Source organism: Lagopus leucura, unplaced genomic scaffold, assembly GCF_019238085.1.
Source record: "Lagopus leucura isolate 7727_CA_CO unplaced genomic scaffold, USGS_WTPT01 Super-Scaffold_100002, whole genome shotgun sequence".
Classification (NCBI taxonomy): Eukaryota; Metazoa; Chordata; class Aves; order Galliformes; family Phasianidae; genus Lagopus; species Lagopus leucura.
In genome coordinates, this window is record NW_024962263.1 from 10,463,428 (window position 1) to 10,485,001 (window position 21,574).

At 37.2% G+C, this 21,574-nt stretch overlaps 1 protein-coding gene across 1 annotated transcript in view; it reads right to left on the bottom strand.

The window, feature by feature from the left end:
- The window catches only part of CDYL (chromodomain Y like), a 105,905-nt gene that overhangs the window by 42,005 nt on the left and 42,326 nt on the right, over positions 1-21,574 (bottom strand). The window contains 1 exon segment of the mRNA XM_042869983.1: positions 15,609-16,275. Within this exon segment, the coding sequence (XP_042725917.1) occupies positions 15,609-16,275 (667 nt within the window).

A 21,574-nucleotide genomic window follows, 5' to 3' on the forward strand; every position in this document is an offset into this window, starting at 1 on the left:
TTGTATGATTCCATGTGATGTTACACACAGCTTCCATATTGTGTTTTTGTACAATTCCTCCTGAATCATATCCATAAATCTCCATTCACTGAAAAGTTGAAGCTCCTACCAAGACTTTGTAGAAAATTATCGTCTTAAAGAACATCTTATGACTACAGACACACAAGACAATTTAAAAAGAAGCCAAATTCTATAAAACATTCTCCTCTCTTGATCCTCCTTATACCACAACTAATCTCTGAGACTGCTGAACATTACCTTTAATCGATATTTTTCCTTTTAATAGGGAAGAGTCATACATGTCCACATGTTGATACACTGAGGCTAATTCCCCATACAATACAATAAAAGTGACTCATTCTCATTAAAACCTGCATCCCACAACCCAGCAGTTATTGTGTGTGTATATATACACACACACATATATATATATACATATATATACTACTATGGTTCTCTTTCCCCTCTCTTTCCAGAGTTTCCAGATATTCCTTGTACCCCCACGCAAGACCATCACCTTCCACACTCTGTGGGAGGATGCCCGTAACCCTCCCTCACTCTCTCCCATAAAAATAACCCTGCCTTCCATTTCTTCCATCAGCTGCTCCTTGCACACACCATCCATCCTTGGGCTGCTAGCCTCACAGAAGGAGCAAGGGGCCTAGCAGAGATGCTGCTGCCAGAAAAAGCATACAGTTGTTGCAGGAAGTGGCAAACCTTCCCACTAGCAGCCTCCCACCAAGGAGCAGCAAACTGGGTCTACCACTTCCTTGCTCATGCTGGCTACACCATGTCTGATACAAGTCAGGATGCCATTGGCCTTCTTGGACACCTACGTACACTGCTGGCTTATGTTCAGCAGAGCATCAACCAGCACCCCATTTTTTCCACACAGTGTTCCAGCCACTCTGCCCCAAGCCTTCAGCATCCCCCAGGGTTCCTGTGGCCAAACTGCAAGACCCAGCACTCAGTCTTATTCAACTTCATCCCATTGGTCTCACCCAGCTATCCAGCCTGTGCAGATCCTGTAGGGCCTTTCTTCCCCCAGGCAGATCAACACTTCCTCCCAACTGGATGCCTTCTACAAACTTACTGAGGGTGCACTCAATCCCCTTCATCAAAAGATACTGAAGAGGACAGGCCCCAGAACTGATCCCTAGGAAAGATCACTCATTTTTGATCACCAGCTGGATTTAACTGCATTTACCACTACTCTCTGGGCTTGGCCACCCAGCCAGCTTTTTACCCAGTAAAGAGCGCACCCCTCCAAGCGACGGGTTGTCAGCTTCCCCAGTAGACAATGTCATCTACTATGTGCAGTGTATAATCAATGAATGTTAAGATGTTATAATTATGAAATAAACAAGAGAGTTTGACAAAGTAGATTATAATAACAAAAGGAGAATAAATAGAAGGCTTACCCCCATCCTGGGCTCACTTACAAAACTCCAGCAGAGCCGATCTCCAGAAGAGATCCTTGCCCAGTGGTAGCCAGCTCTTAAATAGGTCTAGGAGATGTGGAGCCAGGCTCCACCCCTTCCAGCAGCACAGGAGAATTGCCTTCACCTGTGTTCCTCTGGCTGACTCATTGCTCACCTCAGGTGATCAATCAGAGCTGATCAGAACAGGCTGTGATTCAGCAGTTCCCATACAGTGCAGTCAGATGTTAAGATAAAAAAACAAATTTTATCTTTTACCAAACTAAGTACATCTCAAGAAGGCTTGCACTCAAAGTTCTCATGATTAAGAATGATAAAAGTTTACAAAATTATAGTTATATTACTAAAAATTTTAACATTCTCTTTGTGCATTTCAGTGGTAAATGATGTAGGTAAATAAAAATTTAAAAAAAAAAAAGTTTTACTGTGAATATTTCTCACAATTGACACTCTAATTTTATTATAATGAGTGTTATCAGAACATGATTAAGGGGCAGAAAGCAAAATTTAGGTTTTGTTTAAATGTGCAACTGTTATCTCCAGAAAAATCTGAGACCACTGTTATTTGAGTGATATTATCCAACTCAAAGTGCCTTTGAGAAATCAGCCTGTGCCGTTATTTTTCTCCTGATATATCCAGAATGCTAAAAGGTCTTAACAGGTCTGCAGAAATTACTAGGGGCTGCTGAGCAAACTGTGTAACTTGGAGAAAGACATCACTTAGCATTCAATTTGTTGATTTGATCAAAAAAATTACTTCACAGTACAACTGATATATACAGATGTAACTAATATTTAACTGAATTGAAGTAAGATAAGCACTGGGCGGAGCAGTACTACGATCTCATAGTTTCCACAGTTTTCTACAAAATCTATATGTAAAAAAAAGCCAAAACCAAACCAACTTACATACGTAACCTCAGTCACTACAGAAACTTCTCTCTCCTTGTCAGTAAAGCAGTAATGCAATCAGAGTAGGCTTGCAGAAGTATTGTGAATACTGGACACTTAACAAGGAAGTTACTGACTTATAAACAAGCACTGTAAAAACATAAAATAATTGCATAAGTATCACAATGCAAAAGAACCAAAAATCCTCCTTGACTTACGAGGATTCTTTGGAACGCTGGTGCATCTAAGCTTCCATTCAAAGACCCCAACAGCCTTCTGAAGGGGCCATCCCTGCAAGTTCAAGGCCAGGTTGGATGGGGCTTTGGGCAACCCTATCTGGTGCCTGATTGAGTGGTTGGCAAACCTACCCATAGCAGGAGGTTGGAACTAGATGCTCTTCAATGTACCTTCCAACCCAAGCCATTCTTTGATTCCCTGTCATGAAAGAGGACTGCCAAACCAGCCCTTTTGCAACTCACTCTTCCCTGGCGATGTGGAGAGCAAGTAGGGTACATTAGCAAATGTGCTGGGGTTACAGCAGGTTTCAGTGGGAGGCTAGAAAAAACAATTAGCATACACAACTGAGAAAAACTGTTGTAGTGAGCAATAAGTAGACAAACTGAAAAAAAAAAATCCTTCAAAAACTGACCAACTATATTGAATTTCTTTCTTTGAGTTATTTTAGGCTAACCCAAAAATTATTTGGAGTACTTATCACAGAGCCATAGAATGCCTTGGGTTGAAATCCTCAAGGATCAAGTCCCAACTCCCCTGTCACAGGCAGGATTGCCAATCACTAGATCCAAGTACTAGATCAGATTGCCAGGTCCCCATCCAATCTGGCCTTAAATATCTCCAGGGATGGGCCGTCCACAACCTCTATGGGCAGCCTTATAATAGAAACACAGACTAATATGTAAGTGTACCCACTCCCTCTCAAACAACAACAACAAAATCCAAAATGAAAGATCTGAATATTTTATCGTGAAGTTGGAAGATCATAGTACAGCTTATTATTAACCTGGCTAAGTACTAAAATACAAGAGAAAAATACAGAAGAAATATAGAGATGCCAATGTCAGGTCAACTACAGACCCAGTGAGTGACTTTTATGTAGGTTTATTAGGAAATACACTTTGTTTGGTATTTCCCCTCCCCACCTTTAATCTGAACATATGGATACACATGGCCTATTTGTATTACATCATTCTGCTGGATTTGTAATTTATAATACACAGTAGTGCAGTAATGGTTTCTTCAGATAGGCACTGAACAAATATTATACTTGAATTGCAAAGAATCTGGAGAGAGATTTATTGATTTCATTGGGGCCTAAATTTCACCTGCCAATCTAAAACAAATAGGATATAAGTTAATTAAATATCAGACTTTACGCCAGGAATTCAAAAATAGAAAGCAAAATAATATATATAATTTAAAAAAAAAAAAAAAAAGGACTAAATCCAAATTTTCTTCTAAGGATTCTTTTTTTTTTTTTTTAAATTTAATTTAATAAATCTAGTAATATATCGTCTTCAATTATAAGAACGCATTTCAAGCTGGACGATACCAACACAACAGTAATAGAGAACTTTTTACTATGATACATTAGAAGAAAGAATGATAGTTTCTTGAAGATGATCACCACACCAGAGTAAAATTTAATACCAGAATAGAAAGGACTTCAGAGCAAAATACCTTTTGCTATCAGTGAATCAAATTCACTTTTTTCTTCACAGTTTTAAGGAAGCCAAACAATAAAGAACAGTTGTGGATAATGTTTCTTTTGACTTGTATTACTTCAGAAGAAGACTCAAAGCTCAACCTTTAAAGCCAGCTAAGTCTCTGTATTTGGAGATGCAAACAAAGTCTGATTTCCAGAGGTCCAGAACACCAGTGCTTTCCTTTAAGCTAACAGACTTGGAGGGTATCTAAATTGTCAACTGGGGAGAAAAAACACCATGACAAAAATCATACTGTTGATTTGCCATGTGTTTTAAAAGCGCTCATGTTTGAATAATTTTATCCATTGCTTTCAAGGCACATAAAGCATAATATAGTTATTTTTTTCTTTTATTTAACATCATCTAAAAGGTTGTTGAATCTAACATGTCAGAAAGGAAAAGAAAATCTCTGAAATAAGCATTTCCTCTGAATCTTAAGGGTAGAAAACATCAAGTAAAAATAAATCAAGTTCAGATAACTCTCACTTCAGAGTACTTATTCCAGAATAGATCCTGAATTTTGACCCATACTGATCTTAGTAAATGGAGTGGCTGCTCAAAATGTGTTGTACTACAAGATCTTTTTAAAAAAGCCCATTCTCTTATTCTGTGCATTATAATTTCTTAATTTTTTTTTTTTTTTTAATGGAAAACATACCACTTCCTACAAGGACATGAGATAAGCAATATGATTAAGTATCTTTCATTTTTATTATTTTTATTATTGCTGCAATATTATTTGAGATTAGAAAGGATATTTAAAGAGAACAACAACACACTCCCCGGACTTAACTGACTGCAAGAACTTCTCAGGCTGACAGAACTTAAAGCACTGCCAATGGACAAAATAAAGAAGAAAACAAAACACCTCACTATCAAAAACACACATCTTTCAGTGATGTCAATCAAAGATGTAACTTGTGTTTTGTATAAACTTTTAAACATTTTCAACAGGTTTCCAAGCTAACTGCCTACACATTCACACAAAGTAAAATAGATGATTTTCCAAACTAAAGAACATAGAATCATCAGTCATTCTTTGTATTCAGAAACAAAAATAAACAATAAATCACAGACACACAATACTTTATTTCAAATATCAATTATTACCACATTAGACAGTTTTCTTATTAACACTCTCATGAGGGGGGAAAAAAAAAGGTATCCTTGAGGTGTTTTCCTGCATCGCCACAAATATGTCTTCACAGAATCACCAACTTGAAGAGAAATCCTAGCAGGATATTCCTTCCATATGTTGAAAATTTATCTTAAATTATCCACGGCAGTACAATTTTATGTCTGGTAAAATAAGAATTAGCTTTACATTTACAGTTGGTTTCAACTCACTCCTGTATTTCTAAAAGGTGCCCACTGACTTTGAAATCTGTCCAAAAAATAAGGAGAGAGGGAAAATAAGGATTAGGGGAGTCAGTGCAACAAATCTGTCTACACTTGAGGGTCTTTTGAGATGGCTGTTTCAAAACCAAAAAGGATGATTGAAAATCAGTACTGTTTAGTGAAAGCATCTACATTTTGCAGAAGGATAATTTATTTCAAAGTGATAAATACGGCTTTCTAAGCATTTTCTAAAGAACGGGTATGAATATGGATGGAATTTTTAAAAGAGTGTTGTTTTTGTTTTGTTTTGTTTTTTAAGTTGGAAAGAATATGGATCTGGAGTAGAGAAAGGGCAGTGTCCCAATTCACAGCTTGTGCACTGGAGTATGTTAGCAACAGGACACCAGTTTCAATTTCCAACAGATATGATGGATGATGCTTTCCAATCCTCCAAAAATAAACAGAACTCCACAAACTAAACTGCATCACACTACTTCAATATAGCCCATTTATTTGCTACTCAGGTGCACAATTGCTAGAAGTTCCCTGTAAACCACAGAACTTACAATACTTGCAGAGGTATTCTTAAGACCTGCACGTGCTGTTAATAACAATAGACATTCTCTAGCTATTAGCTACTGATTTGGTGTGGTTCAAGAAGTGGGTGCAGTTGTTGATGCTGAAAAGAGGCAAACATGGAATGGATGTGAGAAAAAGGTCTACATTATGAGAAAAATGCCAGTTCTCTGTAACCAACGATGTTGTCCACATTGCTATGTGGGGACATACAGACTTCTAGTTCTGGATTCCAAGAATCCCTTCACAGTAAAGTCCTCAGTAAGAACTAGACCAGACCTCCATCTTCTTATTACTCTTCTAATGTCTATCCAAATATCCTAAGAGGAAAATAATTAGATTCTCTTTGTGTTTGTACAGTACAAATTGCTTTCATAAATAAAAGTTGAGTAAAATATTCCGTACCTAATAACAGCTAGCAATGCAGAATGAAATATAAAAATCCCTGTGTTACAATTTTCAGGTATGTCACAGAAAGCTTCCTTCCTTCCACAGCAAGCGGACTTATATTCTTTCTAAAACTATAAGGTTCATTCCTACAAACAGAGTTTATTACTGTTATCCTTACAAATGCCTACAATTCTTTGACACAATCATTACTCTTAAGCAGTTCTCAGAACTAAATGGAAATTTCATCAAAAGGCATTATCTATCTACTTTGGATGTGACACCTTTCAATTTATTTTGACATCCTCATGTCTTACTCATTCATTCCAGGACAAAAATTTCCAACATCAGTAATTATTTCATCACATCTCTAATTTAATTCTTCTCTAAAATAATCAGATGCAATATTTTCAGTATTCCCATCAGATGTATAATTTTTTTAATACCCTTTTGTTCCTACTGCACCAGTGTTCATCAGTAGCTTATCCAAGATTTGCCAACTATATATACATAGCAAGTCTACTCAGAAACCTCTCACCTTCTCAGTGGATCTGCCTGAGAAGGCAGCTAGCCAGTTTTTCAACTTCCTCTCATTTGACCTCCTCTTAAAAATGATACAGCAGTCTGAAGGATAGCAGTGCTAATGCATGGCAGACACTACACCAGCAAATCCTTGTCATTCATATTTGGTTACACTGAAGTGTAATGACAAATGTGTGTGGCAAAGAAACCTTGAGAACTTCTTTAGCTCAGTATTACGCCAAGCTTCTCAAAGTTGTCCTCTGCAGTCTTTAGGCACTCCTATCCATACCCAGTCTCCAAACTCAGTCTAGGAGCCAGCAATGAAAATGATCAAAGTTATTTCCTTGCTGTTCCATCACACCGCTTCCGTTTCAGCTTTGGATATATCCCTCTGAAGTTTCAATTTTCTTCTCTTAATAACTATGTGCCTCTCTGCAAGTTTTTGTACCTCCACTGACCACTGCATTTTTTTAAAGATCAATAATATATATAAATAAGCACAGATCCTATTACAGAGCCTTGTGACATCCTACTGCTAAGCTTCTGACACAACTGAAATGAGCCATTAAGCCTCCTCCGCTTTCTATCATCCCAGCCAGATTCTCAGCAGTCTTTTGAAGCATACCTGCTTACTTCCTTTAGTTGTTTCTTTCAAGGATATTTTCAAAGAAAATAAATGACATTCTGTACTTTATCTACTGTTTCAGGTGCGTTCAAAGAACTCAGTAAAATAGAAAGATGCTCTTGTTCCAGTTCAATCTTAGAATTTTCCAGTTTTCATATATGTTCGAACCTAGAATAGTCTAGTTCAAAGCATGAGTTCTTATGACTTGCCTTTTTTTCTTAAATTAATCTATAATGTAATAAACTTTAAAGCATTTTAAATGATAAATTACTTCTCAAATAAAAACTAAAATCTTTTTATGCAACCTAATATTGCAAAATTAAGCAAACAATTACTAGAGCAGAATACACTGTTTGATGACTTGTGGCTTAATGCATTTGAGTGTGCATTCCTAAACATGTTTATGATATAAATGGTATGTACAGAAGATAATCTAATCATCTTCATGTTTGATTTTAAAATCTGCAGTTTCACAAGTGTACTGCTTATATATATTTTTTTCTGTTACTTAAAAGAGTAGTAGAAATAATTACGGCAGTAGTTATTCTGAATCGTGATTATCCCAGTTTGAATTTGGCAACTTGCACTTGAAGTAGATATCTCAAAGCAATATAGGATCTTGGTATTTCATTTGGTCTTGATAACGAAACAAAGTGTAATTTGCAGTCAACTGTTCCATACAAGTCTGTTATCGTCTCTTACCCAAGTAACTAGTGAAAAAAACTTTTTTTTTAATGTTTTTCTTTTTTTTTTTTTTAATCAAACCATTTCCTATCTTTTACATGGATTAAATGAAAAACAAAATAGTTCATTTACTAATTCTGTGATGTTTCCCCACCTATAACAGCTTCCCTATAAAGCCTTTTGTTGACAGAAAATTTAATTGCACTCTCAGCATCTCTCCTTTCAAGCAGATAATGAACTACACTAAGATTATTTTTGTCTAGGTTTTATGGATTTTTGTATCAATATATTAAGATTAATCTTTGTATAGGAACTGCTGAATCATGGCCTGAACCTCTGATTGACCACCTGAGGTGAGCAATGAGTCAGCCCTGGGAACACAGGTGAAGGTAACTCAGCTGTGCTAACGGAGGGATGGAGCCTGGCTCCACCTCTCCTAGACCCCATTTAAGAGCTGACTACCAGCAAGAAAGGACCTCTTTTGGAGATTGCTCCTCATGGAGTCTTTTCAGCAAGCCCAGGAAGAGGGTAAGCTTTCCATCCATTGTTCTTTGGTGATAACCTGTTTAGCCTAACTTTCCTGTGTATTTCTGAATTATAACATCTGTATATTCATTGATTCTACAATCTTCTTGTCAACAGAACACAGACCCACGTAGACAATTTTCTTAGCAAAGTTAAATTCAATCTACTTCACAGTCTTAAGAAAGATGGGAGGTATCTTTCTCAAAAGTGGAAACAGCATGGGACAAAAAAGCATTGATGGTTACTATGTCAAAGTAAAAGCCACTGCAGAAAGCATTGTGTATTTCTGATTGCACTTTCCACTTCTTCTGTAAAAGCTGTTTTAAAGTTGCACAACTTTGACAATGTGTAAAGAAAAAAAACCCAAAAACAACCAGTTTGACACTTCTGTTGACACATTCAGCCTGATCTTCATCACGTTTTCTTTGCAGAGATGTAAGTAAAATAGGTTAAAAGTGAGCCTCACAAACAGAGCTTTTGCTTCACACTGCACTTCTTTCCCAACGTTACCACAACAGGTATGACAAATCCTCAGAAATCACTTCTATCTGATCTTGATACAAATACCATAGGAATATGTGATGACTGATCATTATTGATTCCTTCTGAGCATTTATGAGATTTAGACCCCAGAGATCAGATCCTCAGTCAGCATAAATTGATGCAACACCTGAAGAAATGCACAGCTAACAGAAATGCACACCTAACAGCATGGGGCTTATCATTGGGCCTGCAAATACAATACAAATGTTGGTGAAGATAACAGCAATTTTTCTGTCAACAGAGGTTCAAAATTTTATGTCCAAATTAAGTGTTTCTTGAGACGTTTCTTTCATATCTATAGATAGACAAAATCCAGAGTTCCCATTAAAGGGGAAACTCATTTTTCTGGGGCAAGTTGCATACAATGTTGTGTGTATATGCCTCCAAGGACATACCCTTACCCTCTCTGTCGTACTGATGAAAATAAACTTGCCCTTAAAGGAACACTTAGGCCACACTGGAATTGGGGTTAGAGAAGCAACCAAAAGGAATGGGCTCATTCTTTCCAAAGTAGTTCCCTTTTTTTCAGCTGTATCAGAAGTCCACACCAACAGTCTTCAAACAGACAAACCTGGCATCCAAATCCACAGCACCTCTGTTCAAAGCAATGAAAGACAGCAGAAGGCAGAAAAAGCAAGAGACCATCTACTTACTCCTTATATTCTCTGGAAGACACCATTAAAACTTAAACAAGCCTTGCACTTAAGTCCTGCTTTATCATTACAATCTACTAACGTAAGCCAGTCTATCTTGAAGACGAAAGATTTTCACACAAGTTCTCAATCCTGGAGAATCATATAAAGTAACAATGATCTGTACCACGTACCAGAAACTGCAGAAGTGTGATATACAAAACCCAGAAAAGTATGGGATAACAGGCTGATTTTCCACATAATACACACCATTCACACTACCGCGTTACTTAAAGCTTTTGCATGTATGATAAGGCAGAAAAACAAAGATAAACAAATTAACAACAATTTAGAGTATTATTTCAGTTAAAAGGAGAGAAGCTGAAGAATTTGAAAATGACCTAAGGGATGGAAAATTGATGGTAGGTTAAAATTTTGCAAGTTAGTGCGTAATAGAAGGAATAAATGTGAATCCTTTGAAAGTAAATTCTAAATAATATGTAACTTTAAGGAAAACAACAAAGGTATCTAAGGTTGATTAAATTAAAACTGTTTTACTCTGAATCAGCGATTTGCAAAATGCGGACACAATACAAAAAATACAAAATTACACACTGCTGTATTCAACAAAGAGGTTTAACCGGTAATGTCAAAAGTTAGGCAGGTTCACAAAGGACTTTAACCCATTTAATTGGCTTTTGTTTCCACTAATAAAATGCTTGGTTGCTTTCCAGATCACTCCATGGAGATCAAACCACCACCCAAGTGCAATGTACAAACACACTGCAAAAGGAAGTTCCTGTCTCAAGGCTTTTTTTGGAATAATGTTTTACTACCAAAACATAACAAAAACAAAGGAAAGCTCAGAGCTGCTTCTGTCTGTCCAGAATGCTAAACAGGAATCTGAAGAACTGCAACACATCATCCCAACTTTCCTTTATTTGTACTTTTCACTCAAATTCCCACAGGAGTGAGTTCTGCGACTTTCCTTGTGCTTGACGGATGGGTTATATGCATCACTTGTGGTCTACAAGGACAATTAATCTGAATCATACCCTACATGCCTTCATCAGCTGCAATACTCTCCCGAAGGGCCTCCTGACAGTGACCTAATGATTTGCAACGCAGCTATCAGACTTAACCAAATAACAGGCACTATTTTCCATGTTCTCCAGAAAAGTGGTTTTTTTTGTTTTGTTTTCCAAATCTGTAGGTTTTAATCCCATAAGCTGTTTTGAATAAGGGAGAGAATGGGTAACAAACACAGTGTGAGCTCAATAATTTTTTTCAGGATGCCTGGCTTTTCTTTCAGTGCCAATACCATTGTTTCAAGCTGAGAACAAGACCATCATTCAACCGAAAAATCAGCAGACACCCTTGCTGCCCACAGGTCGATATACTCCAGTCATCTTTCTGTTGTCAGACAGACTATTGCTCATGCAGGTTATACATCTGAAGTAGCTTGTGCAAGGAGAGAGGTGCTGATGCCACTGTGCGCAATAGCAGTGCTTGTTCATCTAGCAAAGCGACATACTCCACTGCATTTCTTGTATTTTTTCTTTTCCTGCACACCAGCCACCAGCCTGCATTGCTCTAATTGTGACAACACATGCAGCTATGTGGCATTTCTTGCTTGTTTTAGAAGCTTGCATGATATTTTACCCAAAATCTGTTTATGCCGTTTATTCTCAATTGCATCCACGTTGGACACATTTACCTGAATAAGAACGTTAGTGACCATAGATAAACCCAGAAAAAATGTACAGCAAGAAAGCTAGAATTTGCCAAGCAATGGAATTCAACTAATTTCTACTCAAGTTTTGCAGGACATTAAAAACCAATCCAGTGTTTAAACTCTTTGTAAAACTGCAAAACAACTTTCTAGCCTTGTGTGGCTCAGATTCCCTTTACAGTTTCACTTCTTTGTATTCCACAGAAGAGAAATTCCTAGAATAGCTATAAGCATATTATGTCTAAAAAATTTGGAATGAAATTTCAAAGTTATTCAATTTTGATTAAGGAAGCATGCTTTCAAAAAATCTCAAATGTATCCAAACCTAATGTCAGATACAAGGCCATTTTTTTGTCTTGCCTATTTTTGAGTAATACAGATTGCTTGTAGGTACCACTAAGATCTCTTATGCAACATCACAGTTTTTGGTGATGTTTTTTTTTTCTGTTCCATCCACCCATTTAAAGATCACTTATATTGACTTCTAGAAACAGGATCTTTAGAAAAATTGGAACCACAGAAGTGTTAATTCAGTGACCAGGTCCCACTTTGTCCATATGCCACCCTTCCTAGACTAGTATGTAGAATATTACTCCATAGACTTTGTTTTCAAGGCCAAGCCTTTAAAATATAAATATTCAATACAATGATGTGGTTTCGTAAAACATACGGTTTGGACAGCTACTAGATTTTGGTATGCTGAAACCACTAACTACCAGAGCAAATAAAACTATTATTTTATTCTCCCAGCACTTCTGCGTATTTATCTAAATATTTACTGGTTGTCTTTTCTGAGACTCTTCTTAGGAACAAGAACTGTGTCATGGCAGTTTGTCATCTGAAAGCATGACTAGATGCTACAATAACACCAATATTTCATTGTAATTCCAGTCATTAAACTGGGATTCTCCTATCCATACAAGGCTTGTTTTTTTTTTTTTTTTTTTTTTTTTCCTGATATAAAAAAAAATAAAAAGAGGCTGGGGAAAAAGCACACAAAGACAACATTTTGAAGAGTTTCACCATCCTGAACTGGGACTAAAAAAAAAATAATGATTAATACAATCAAAAAGCATTTATAGCAATAATTTCAAAATTTGGAACACCTTCTTCATATTAAAATTTTGAATGTTTATGTTCCAATTTTACTTTAAAAAAAAAATCAACACCTAAATCAGCTGTGATAATCAAAATTGTCTAAAATTGATTAGAAACAAAATTTGCATATTTCTAGAATGTTTCAAAATTACACTTTCCAATTGATTATTTCTGTTTTGATTAATTGGGATTTTTCCCACAAAAATGTTTTGAGGAAAATTTCCTGCATCAGCTCAAGTACAAAGTTATTTCCCAAAATGTGCTTTTGTCTTCCTGACAGCACCCATGTGGAAGTAGGAACTCTTAAATTTAACAGAAGGTGTACGTGGAGGAGGTGGGAAGTTTGGAAAGAGTGCTGCATAATGCCAAATCTATCATTTGCATTATTAATATGTCAGATCTGGTGAGTATGAAGAGCTAGAAATGAGGGTACAAATTTGAGGAAGTTTCTGCAAAATTAACAATTCTGACAAGATTCCTGAGGCGTTGACAGTGCTGAAAATGTGATGAGGTGTCCTGTCAGGACAGGAGGAATGTCCTGAGTAAGGAACAGAACAGGATTCTGAACAGCAGGAGACCGGTGCAGGGGAGGAAGAGGAGTGTCTATTTATCACATTTCAATGAATAGCAGTGACATTAAAAATAAAGCCAGCAACGAGCAGGTTGCAGCTTTAATGAAGAGAAGGAGAATGTGTCAGCTTGGTAAACTGCAAGGCCAGGCTAACTCTTGGCTTCCCTCTGAACAGAGGTCCAATCTGCTGATGCAGAATAGCTGAGTTGTACCACAGGCTTTTACGAGAAAGAGTTCTGCCACAGAAATTTTAAGAAGTTAGGGAAAGAGACAGATGTTGGATGCAACTGAATGTTGTTCCTTCATAACATTGTTTTCAAGCTCTATAATCAGAGATTTACTGCTTGATTTGGACAGTACCCCAAAAAAGTTGTAGAGGAGTCCATCTATAGAACCATAATAAATTAGGATATTTGCTTCTATTTCCAAGCAAGCTACACAGCTCAGGTTGGTGGCAGTGTTGTGAGAAAAGGAAAGCCTTGGTTAATAGCTCTTCAGGAGCCAAAAGAAGCAGAAATGTTCTGTGTATCCTTGGGCAACCATGCATCGTGACTATCTCCTCGGTTCCTCCTGTTTTGGTCCACACCTTAAGATCTTGTGAAAATGTAAGTGTGAGGAAAATTCTTGTTATTGCAAGCACAGCTTTCAGCATTAGATGAAGGAGGTGGTAACAAGGGAACTGCAACACCTCAGTGAAACAGGTTAATACACCTCCAATAATCTTTTATGTGCCACTATCACTCCTGCACAGGACTTCCCAATTCCATTTCATGCCCTGTAACAAGCCCTTGCTACACTAGCATTACCAGAGAGGTTGGTGGGAATGATTTAATTATTTGGAGACTATTAACCCACCTAAGAAGGTCCTCTTTTATTCCTGTTTTGTTGTGCGAGGTTTTTCTTTGTTTTTTATTTGTTGGTTTGTTTTTGTGAATGCCTCAAGGCAAAAACCAAGATGCTGAAGGCAGTCTTAATCGACCACTTCACTAGGAACACCACTGTACTCCAAAGCACATATTATTTATCATGAAACCATCACATCTGTGAACACTCATCTACTTCACCTGCTGAGGAAACTTGCACAGTGGCATCTCTTGCCTTCTCCCCCTCCAGCTTTGTTTACATCCTCAGAGATGCACATCCCCTCTTTAGCCCATGCAAAGGAAGGGATATTTGTGGCATCAATGTGTGCATTGCCATGGTTACCTAGTTCATCTGCAGCAAAAGGGGTTGGTCCATGACCTGACACCACAGCTCCAGGAGAGCATTCCTCCCTTGTCGGCCACTACAGAAGTGTTTTGTTTTGTTTTTCATAAAAATCTGAATGCAAGCAACAGTGGGACACACTGCTCAACCTCTCATAAAGTATTCAATGTATTTTTGTGCCTACATAATTTGTCTCTGAGTATGGTTTTTGTCAGCCCTTGACTTCAAGAAATTTTTCCAGCAAGTCATCATCAAAAGTATACCTGCAGATTTTACCCTCTGAATTTTATCTGAGGAGAACGTTACACTTGAAAACTCAGCTTCAGAAGCAAGCTAGCAACTACAAGTTGGGTCTTTCATGAGAAAACAAAAGTTTGGGGCATCAGAATGATGACCATATTAAACCAGACTCTCATCAGGGTGAGGGGAATTAATAGCTTACTCCCAGCCAAAGAAACAGTTTGGGTTTCTTTGGTGTTGAAAATGTAGTTTATTTCACTCCCACTGTAAATCTACTGAGATACCGCCAAGCCAGGCATTAAATCTAAACAAACTCTCAATATGAAATGAGGTATAAACAACAAAATATTGATAAAATATAACGAAGAGAGAATTCAATCCAGGCAGAAAGTGCATGTACCTCCACAACTGGCTCAAATTTTCAATGAAAAAAACATTATCAACTTCAGTTTTTAAGAAACATCACTCTATCAGTTATTTCATTATAAAACATAAATAAGCCATTATAAGAAATCTCTCCTCATATTGTTCATCTGTTCACATAATGTATGTTTCTAATATTCATAACAAATTTGAGTCTTTCATTATTTCAAGAAGCAATGGTGCTATCCCTGGAAATAGTACACTGAATACATGAACCAAGCATGTCAAAGCAAACACACGTATCTCACGGTGGTTCTGAAAACACAAATACCAGTGAATCTCCATGAGGAGAGCAAAGGGGAGTAAAGTTTGAAATGGCTTGGTAGTCATAAAGCTGTGAAGTCCTCCAGACTTAATGTGTCTGAGACAAAAGTGGGTAATTTGCATCTGATTCACAAAATGAATCAGCCAAATGAAAAATCTACATAAGAATGACTGATTTGTACACTTACCTTTTCCATTTATTGTTAATGCTGATGCAATTGTGGCTGTTACTGGCACTGGCAATTGTGGCACTAATGGATGTATCCTTGGTCGGCTCCCCATCCTGGCACGCTCTGCACCAGGTCCTAATAAAGCTCCCACGGGTTTTTCTGCTGCTACTTCAGGTGCTACAGAGTCTTCTTGATCCTGCTCTGTGTGGTCCATTTTATCAGGGCTTTCATTTTGGAAGCCATCAACTGCTGTCCGGCTTTTAATTGGACTTTTGGGCACTAGGATTTTAATACCTGATTTTGCAAGGTCCATATTTTTCCTTCCAGAAAGAGATGGTGAATTGTTTTTCCGGAACTTCTGTGTGGCAGTAAAGAGTTGATTATTTTTTGACTCGTGGTCTTTACTCATAACTAAAGATTTAGTGGAAGTCTTTGAAAAAGAACTATTGGTAGACCTAGAAATTTGTTTTCTGGCGTTATTTGGAGAGGTCCTATTTGTCCTAGTTAATGTGCTTTCTTTTTGCTTTTCATTGTGACGCCTGTTAAATTCATGTATATACTCCTCACAATTAACAAGGTGCTGTTCTGGCTCCCAGGTATCGTCTTCACTGTCATATCCTTTCCATCGCACCAAATACTCTGTCTTTCCCTTCTTGTTTTTCCTCTTGTCAACAATTCTCTCTACCTGTTAAAAAGGAAAACTGAGCATTAGGCACAGGCAGATACACAAGTCAATCGAGCAACATACATGCAAATAATTTTTTGAAGTGTACATAGATTTTAAAATGCTCTTTAGTCCAGTAATTCTCTATTGTAGCTCAATATCATGCAATCTTTCACTGCTGACTGGAAATGCCTCTCTTTGTACTTCAGACTGTTACTTCCACCTAATAAAAGATGCTCTAGAATACCAAAGTCATTATTCAATATGAATTTTGCATGCGCAGGAATCTGAATAAGATGTATGTTGTTAACCATCAGCATTGGCTCCCAATGAGTTTCAACACCAAGATCAACATGACTGGGATTTCACTCCGTGAATACAGAGATCACACGTAAATCTGCTGCAAAAACACTGTTTACCTTACAGAACGTATTAATGTATCATTACCTGAATAACTTGTTTACTTAGCACAAGGCATATGTGAGAATATCTTGCTTATGGCAAGTTATCCTTTAGTTACCAGGGACAATATAGTACAGCTCCAAAGTCAGGGCAAACGGAGTAGTTTTTAGAGGCTGTTCACTTTGTGAAAACAGAGAACTTGTTTTGGCCAGAGACTTCGGTACACATACTTGAACCAATTACCATGCCTCACTTATCTGCAAATAGAGATGGTATTTATGTCACCAGCATTTAGCAGTTACATGCTACAACTGCATGTGGGAGCCACGTTGTAGAGGAATTCAGGCACTGGTGTAAGGCAGGCAGGGCAGACAGGAGCAGCTGCAGGGACAGAGGCTCATGCCTTGCACCAAATTTGCTGTCAGTCATGCTACCACAACAGAGAGGGAATTCTTTCATAGAAAGAGAGATGTAAGTATAAGGCTAAACTCTGGATTTTTCCTTTTTTTTCTCTCCATGCTGCTTTCTGGTAAATTCTGCAGCCTACTTTGTTTCAGTTATGGAATCAACACAGCTTTCTTCCCATCTCTATCTCCCTTTTGGTTATTAAGAAGAAAAAAAAAAAAAAGGAGTGGGAAGAGGTATGCGATGAGACTACAACTTATTAATTTACCTCCTAACCCTGGTGCACCTTATGAGTAAGACCATGCGTACAAGCAGCAATCACACATACCTAGGATAGCTTCTGAAGACTAGCAACATGTACTGGAGTTGCATTAGAGTGAAGCATCTACAGACTAATTTGGAAAGACAGAAGCAAAATACAGACATATAAGTCGTTGCTGAATCATGTTACTCTCAACAATAGGTTCTCTTAACATTACACCTCAACTTTGATTTTTTTTATGTGGCACGTTATCATAATGAACTGCATGGTTTACAACAGCGAGGTTAAATAATTGCTATTACTGTAATAATAGAAGCAAAATAACTGTGCTTCCTAGATCTTCACACTTATCTTGCAAGTGTTGTACTATGCTGTCCTGCCAAGAGGACGTTACGTAGTCCTGTTTGTGTTGGTATTAAAAAGAACTAAAACAACTGAAAAAAAGACAAGCACAAACTGTCAGATTGGTTGCACCTGTACCTTGTTCCTCAATTGCATTGTATTAGCAATTCAACACATTTTATGGAACAAAACATAAATTGTACCAACATTAACTATGTAAAAATTGAAACATATTAAAACTGTCTTTATTCTGATTACTGGACATTTTAATAGTCACTGGATTTAAAAAATACCTCACTATCGAAACTATTATTTTTCCATGAAACTGTACTTAACTTCTTAACACAAATGCTGCCACAAGTAAGTCACCAGACAGAAATAAGCCTTCCTTTCTCTTCTGTAGACACTGAGTAAAAAGATCCTTAAGTATTAAGTCAGAAATGTTAAATTAGTAAATAAACTCATGAATCATAAACCTGATACAATACTGTCAAAAAAACAGTAACTGTGTTAGTCTTGCTTGTTGTTTATCTTTCTCATGACCCGTTAAAATAGATTTTTAAAATATGATTTGCAGAAAGATCTCTGCAACCAGGCAAGGTATTTTTATTTTCTATCAGAAAATCCTCATAACAATCCAAATGGCATTGATTTCTGGACACAAAGTTCTACTAATGCTTTGCATACTGGAAGGCCACCCATTAAGGACATGTCCTTTTAAAGCAGGAAGCCATTCTTCTCATCCAAAAAAAAACAGACACCTTGCAGAGATAACAGATGAACCTTAAAACAGGAGATGCAAAAATCCATCGCTAACCCAATAATTTATAGAGCAAACAAGAATGCATACAGAAAGCTGTTACACTCAGCTGTACTGCCCAAATCTGCAACAAAACCCATTTTGATATTGCTCTTTTAAAGATATAGTTTTTTTTTTTTTTTTTTTTTTTTTTTTCTTACGATGCTGTTTAATTCTTCTATCTGTTTTATTTACAACATAAAAAATATAGCAATTAACCTGTTATACACAATTTATCACGTGTTTTCAGAGTTTTATTGAGGGACTTTCTGAATTGCCTCCACTTAATTAAACTGCCCTCAGGCCACTAGGAAAGCTGTTCAGGAATATTCTATTTCAATACTTCTGCTGACAATAACAGGTACAGAAGCGTTTCACATCCAAGTTTGGGAAGAGAAGACTGGAATGTTTCCACAGAGTACACAGAGTCGTTAAATAGTTACCCAGGGCCACAGTTGAACAAGAATGTTTGAACTCAATTTCATAGCAAAAACAAGACTATAAGCTTGTACATTCCTTCTTTTGCTACAGAAGAATAGTTTGACCAAGTCATACTTTTCTACTTTATTATATAGTGGTGACATGATGTCAAATATAATGCAAGACACTTCTAGTTCTTACATTAAAATATACTAATACACCCAAGCATTAAAATGAACAAGAATAAGACTGTGTGGGGAACTCCATCCTAAGTCCAAATTCCCACTTCCCGGCACTTCAGTTATGGTTCTGCGTGATGGTACAGCTAAACAGATGAAATGAGCAACATCAAAACAGGCAGTATTTCTTCCCCCTTGCTACCATGGAGCTGAGCTGGTTCTTTCCTGATCCTATGATGAGTGAGTTCTGAGAGCCAAAAACTGGCAGAGTGCCCCAAAGCACCAGGTAAGCACAAGACCACATCCTAGGCCAAGATCATGCCAGAAATGCTGGTGACAACTACTTCTTGCCAACTACCATTTCTACAGCCTCCAATGCCTTCTGCCACAGGGTAAGATTCATTTTTAGTTCTTAAAAGGTTCTTTAGCAGCAGATACTGGCAGCACAATCTTAGTTTCCAAGTGTTGTGGAAGAATCGAAAGAAAAATGAAAATGATTTAAAGAAGAGAAAATGATTGTGAGGGAAGAACAATCTGGGTGGCAAAAGTTAACATATCCCACTTTATCCACTTGAAGTACTCATCAGCTACATTTGAAACTCAGCCAGCAGAAAAATCAACAGAAAAATTAACACACTGCTCTGAGGCATAATCCAACACTGCAATATCCATACTATAATCTCACACACAATGGTTATACTTGAGACTTCCCATCTGCAAAATGGTAAATTTCCATTCCCTCCATGAACGTGGTAAGAATTAGTTAGTGTTTGCTTCTCTCTCTTTGAGGAAGGAAATACTTTGGTTTGAACTGCTTTTAATAACAAAATAAACAGCATTTACACTTTAAAACAGAACAGATAAGATATGGTTGCAATCAAAAGTGCTGTCCAGCTACAGCTGTGCCAGGTGCAAATGGTCATATTTACAGCCCATCTGTAACTGCTCCTCCCTGTCCCACGCTCACAGACATCAGCTCCTCCCCATCTGTCCACATAACTCCTTGTGCAATTGTTACCTAACGTAGCTCTGTCAAAGTGACCTGGTTTAGATATTAAGCTAATGTAGGCATCCTGAAATAACTGGTTTGGAGAGCAGCCACATATGCAGTATTTCTGACGCATCTAAGAGGACTGCAGGGGACAGCAAACACCTTTGAGCAGGATGGGTGCGGTAACCTCTTCATTCTGCTACACTCAGAAATTGGATGTGCACCAAATGCACATACTGACCTTTGTGGGTCCCTTCAAACTCTGGGTATTCTATGATTCTATGCACTCTTAATCCCAGATAAAAGATCTTTAGTTCAGGTCCAAATAAAGATGAAATTCAGAAGGATATTTTCCATCCATAACATTGCAATTTGTGCACATTTTAAAACTCTGCATAAGGCATACTGAAAATGCATGTGTAGATATATCTTTAAAAATAATTTAATTTAATGGGCTATTTGAAGAGACTGAGGTAAAGGTACACCACCTCCAGTAGAGGGAAAAGACAGAGTGAGCAAAATAAACATATAAATAAATAGGCAAGTAAATATTCAAGAAGCATTGCTGTGTTAATCATAAATTCATTTTCTATTCCCATGGCGTTTCTCTCTGTCCTCACGTTTGTGTCAGACTAAATTAATTTAAAGGTAAACAGAAAAGAATCCTTTTGACTTCATCCTCTCTGCTGCCTGTGAAATATAGAAGACCTTGTTCACTTAGCTTGAGGCTATGTTTGGTTCCGAGCAACAGCACAACTGGGAAGCAAATCCTTTTCCACTTGCCACTATTCCCACTTACTGTGCAACAGTTTTGTTCACAGACTAGTTTTCATGTACGTGAAGTGGATTCTTTTCGGAGAAATATAAACTGGAAAAGCTGATTTTGATGCACAGAACATGCTTCAGCACTGAGGGAATAAGGGGCCAAGAGAAAAACAGCTCTGATCAGTCTCAACACATGTTGTGGCATGGATATTTGATCCTAAGAAGTGCCATTAAATCTAGTCCAAGAAAAATTGCTGCACAACATAATGCATTGAAATAAGGGCCACAGCAACAGGTCTTTCACTCTACTAATTTTCACCTATTGATCCACATTTCTCACGCAGACATTCCCTAATTCAGTGATGGAACCTAAGCACAACAAATGCCAGTTTTGCGCAACTGAACACGCTACATGTGAACAGTCACTCTTTGTTAACTTAGAAACTGTCCCATGTACAAATGGGACTTAAACAATCATCCATAAGCTATCAACAGTGGTTATGAATGACTACACCCTCTATTTATTAGCATCTTTTCAGTGACAAACCCAGTAATAAATTGAGTAAACTCAATAAAGTGAGTAATCAGCTATTTAAATACATTTTATTTTAAGAGAAATGAATGCTACATAAAAATGCATACAACAGCTGAAAAAGTGAAGCAACAAATTTTGCTTAAAGCAAAATGAGAAAGTAGTTTTGGGAAAACAGTTACTCAAAAAATAATTTGATGAGAAAGTCAAATTAAATCTAAGG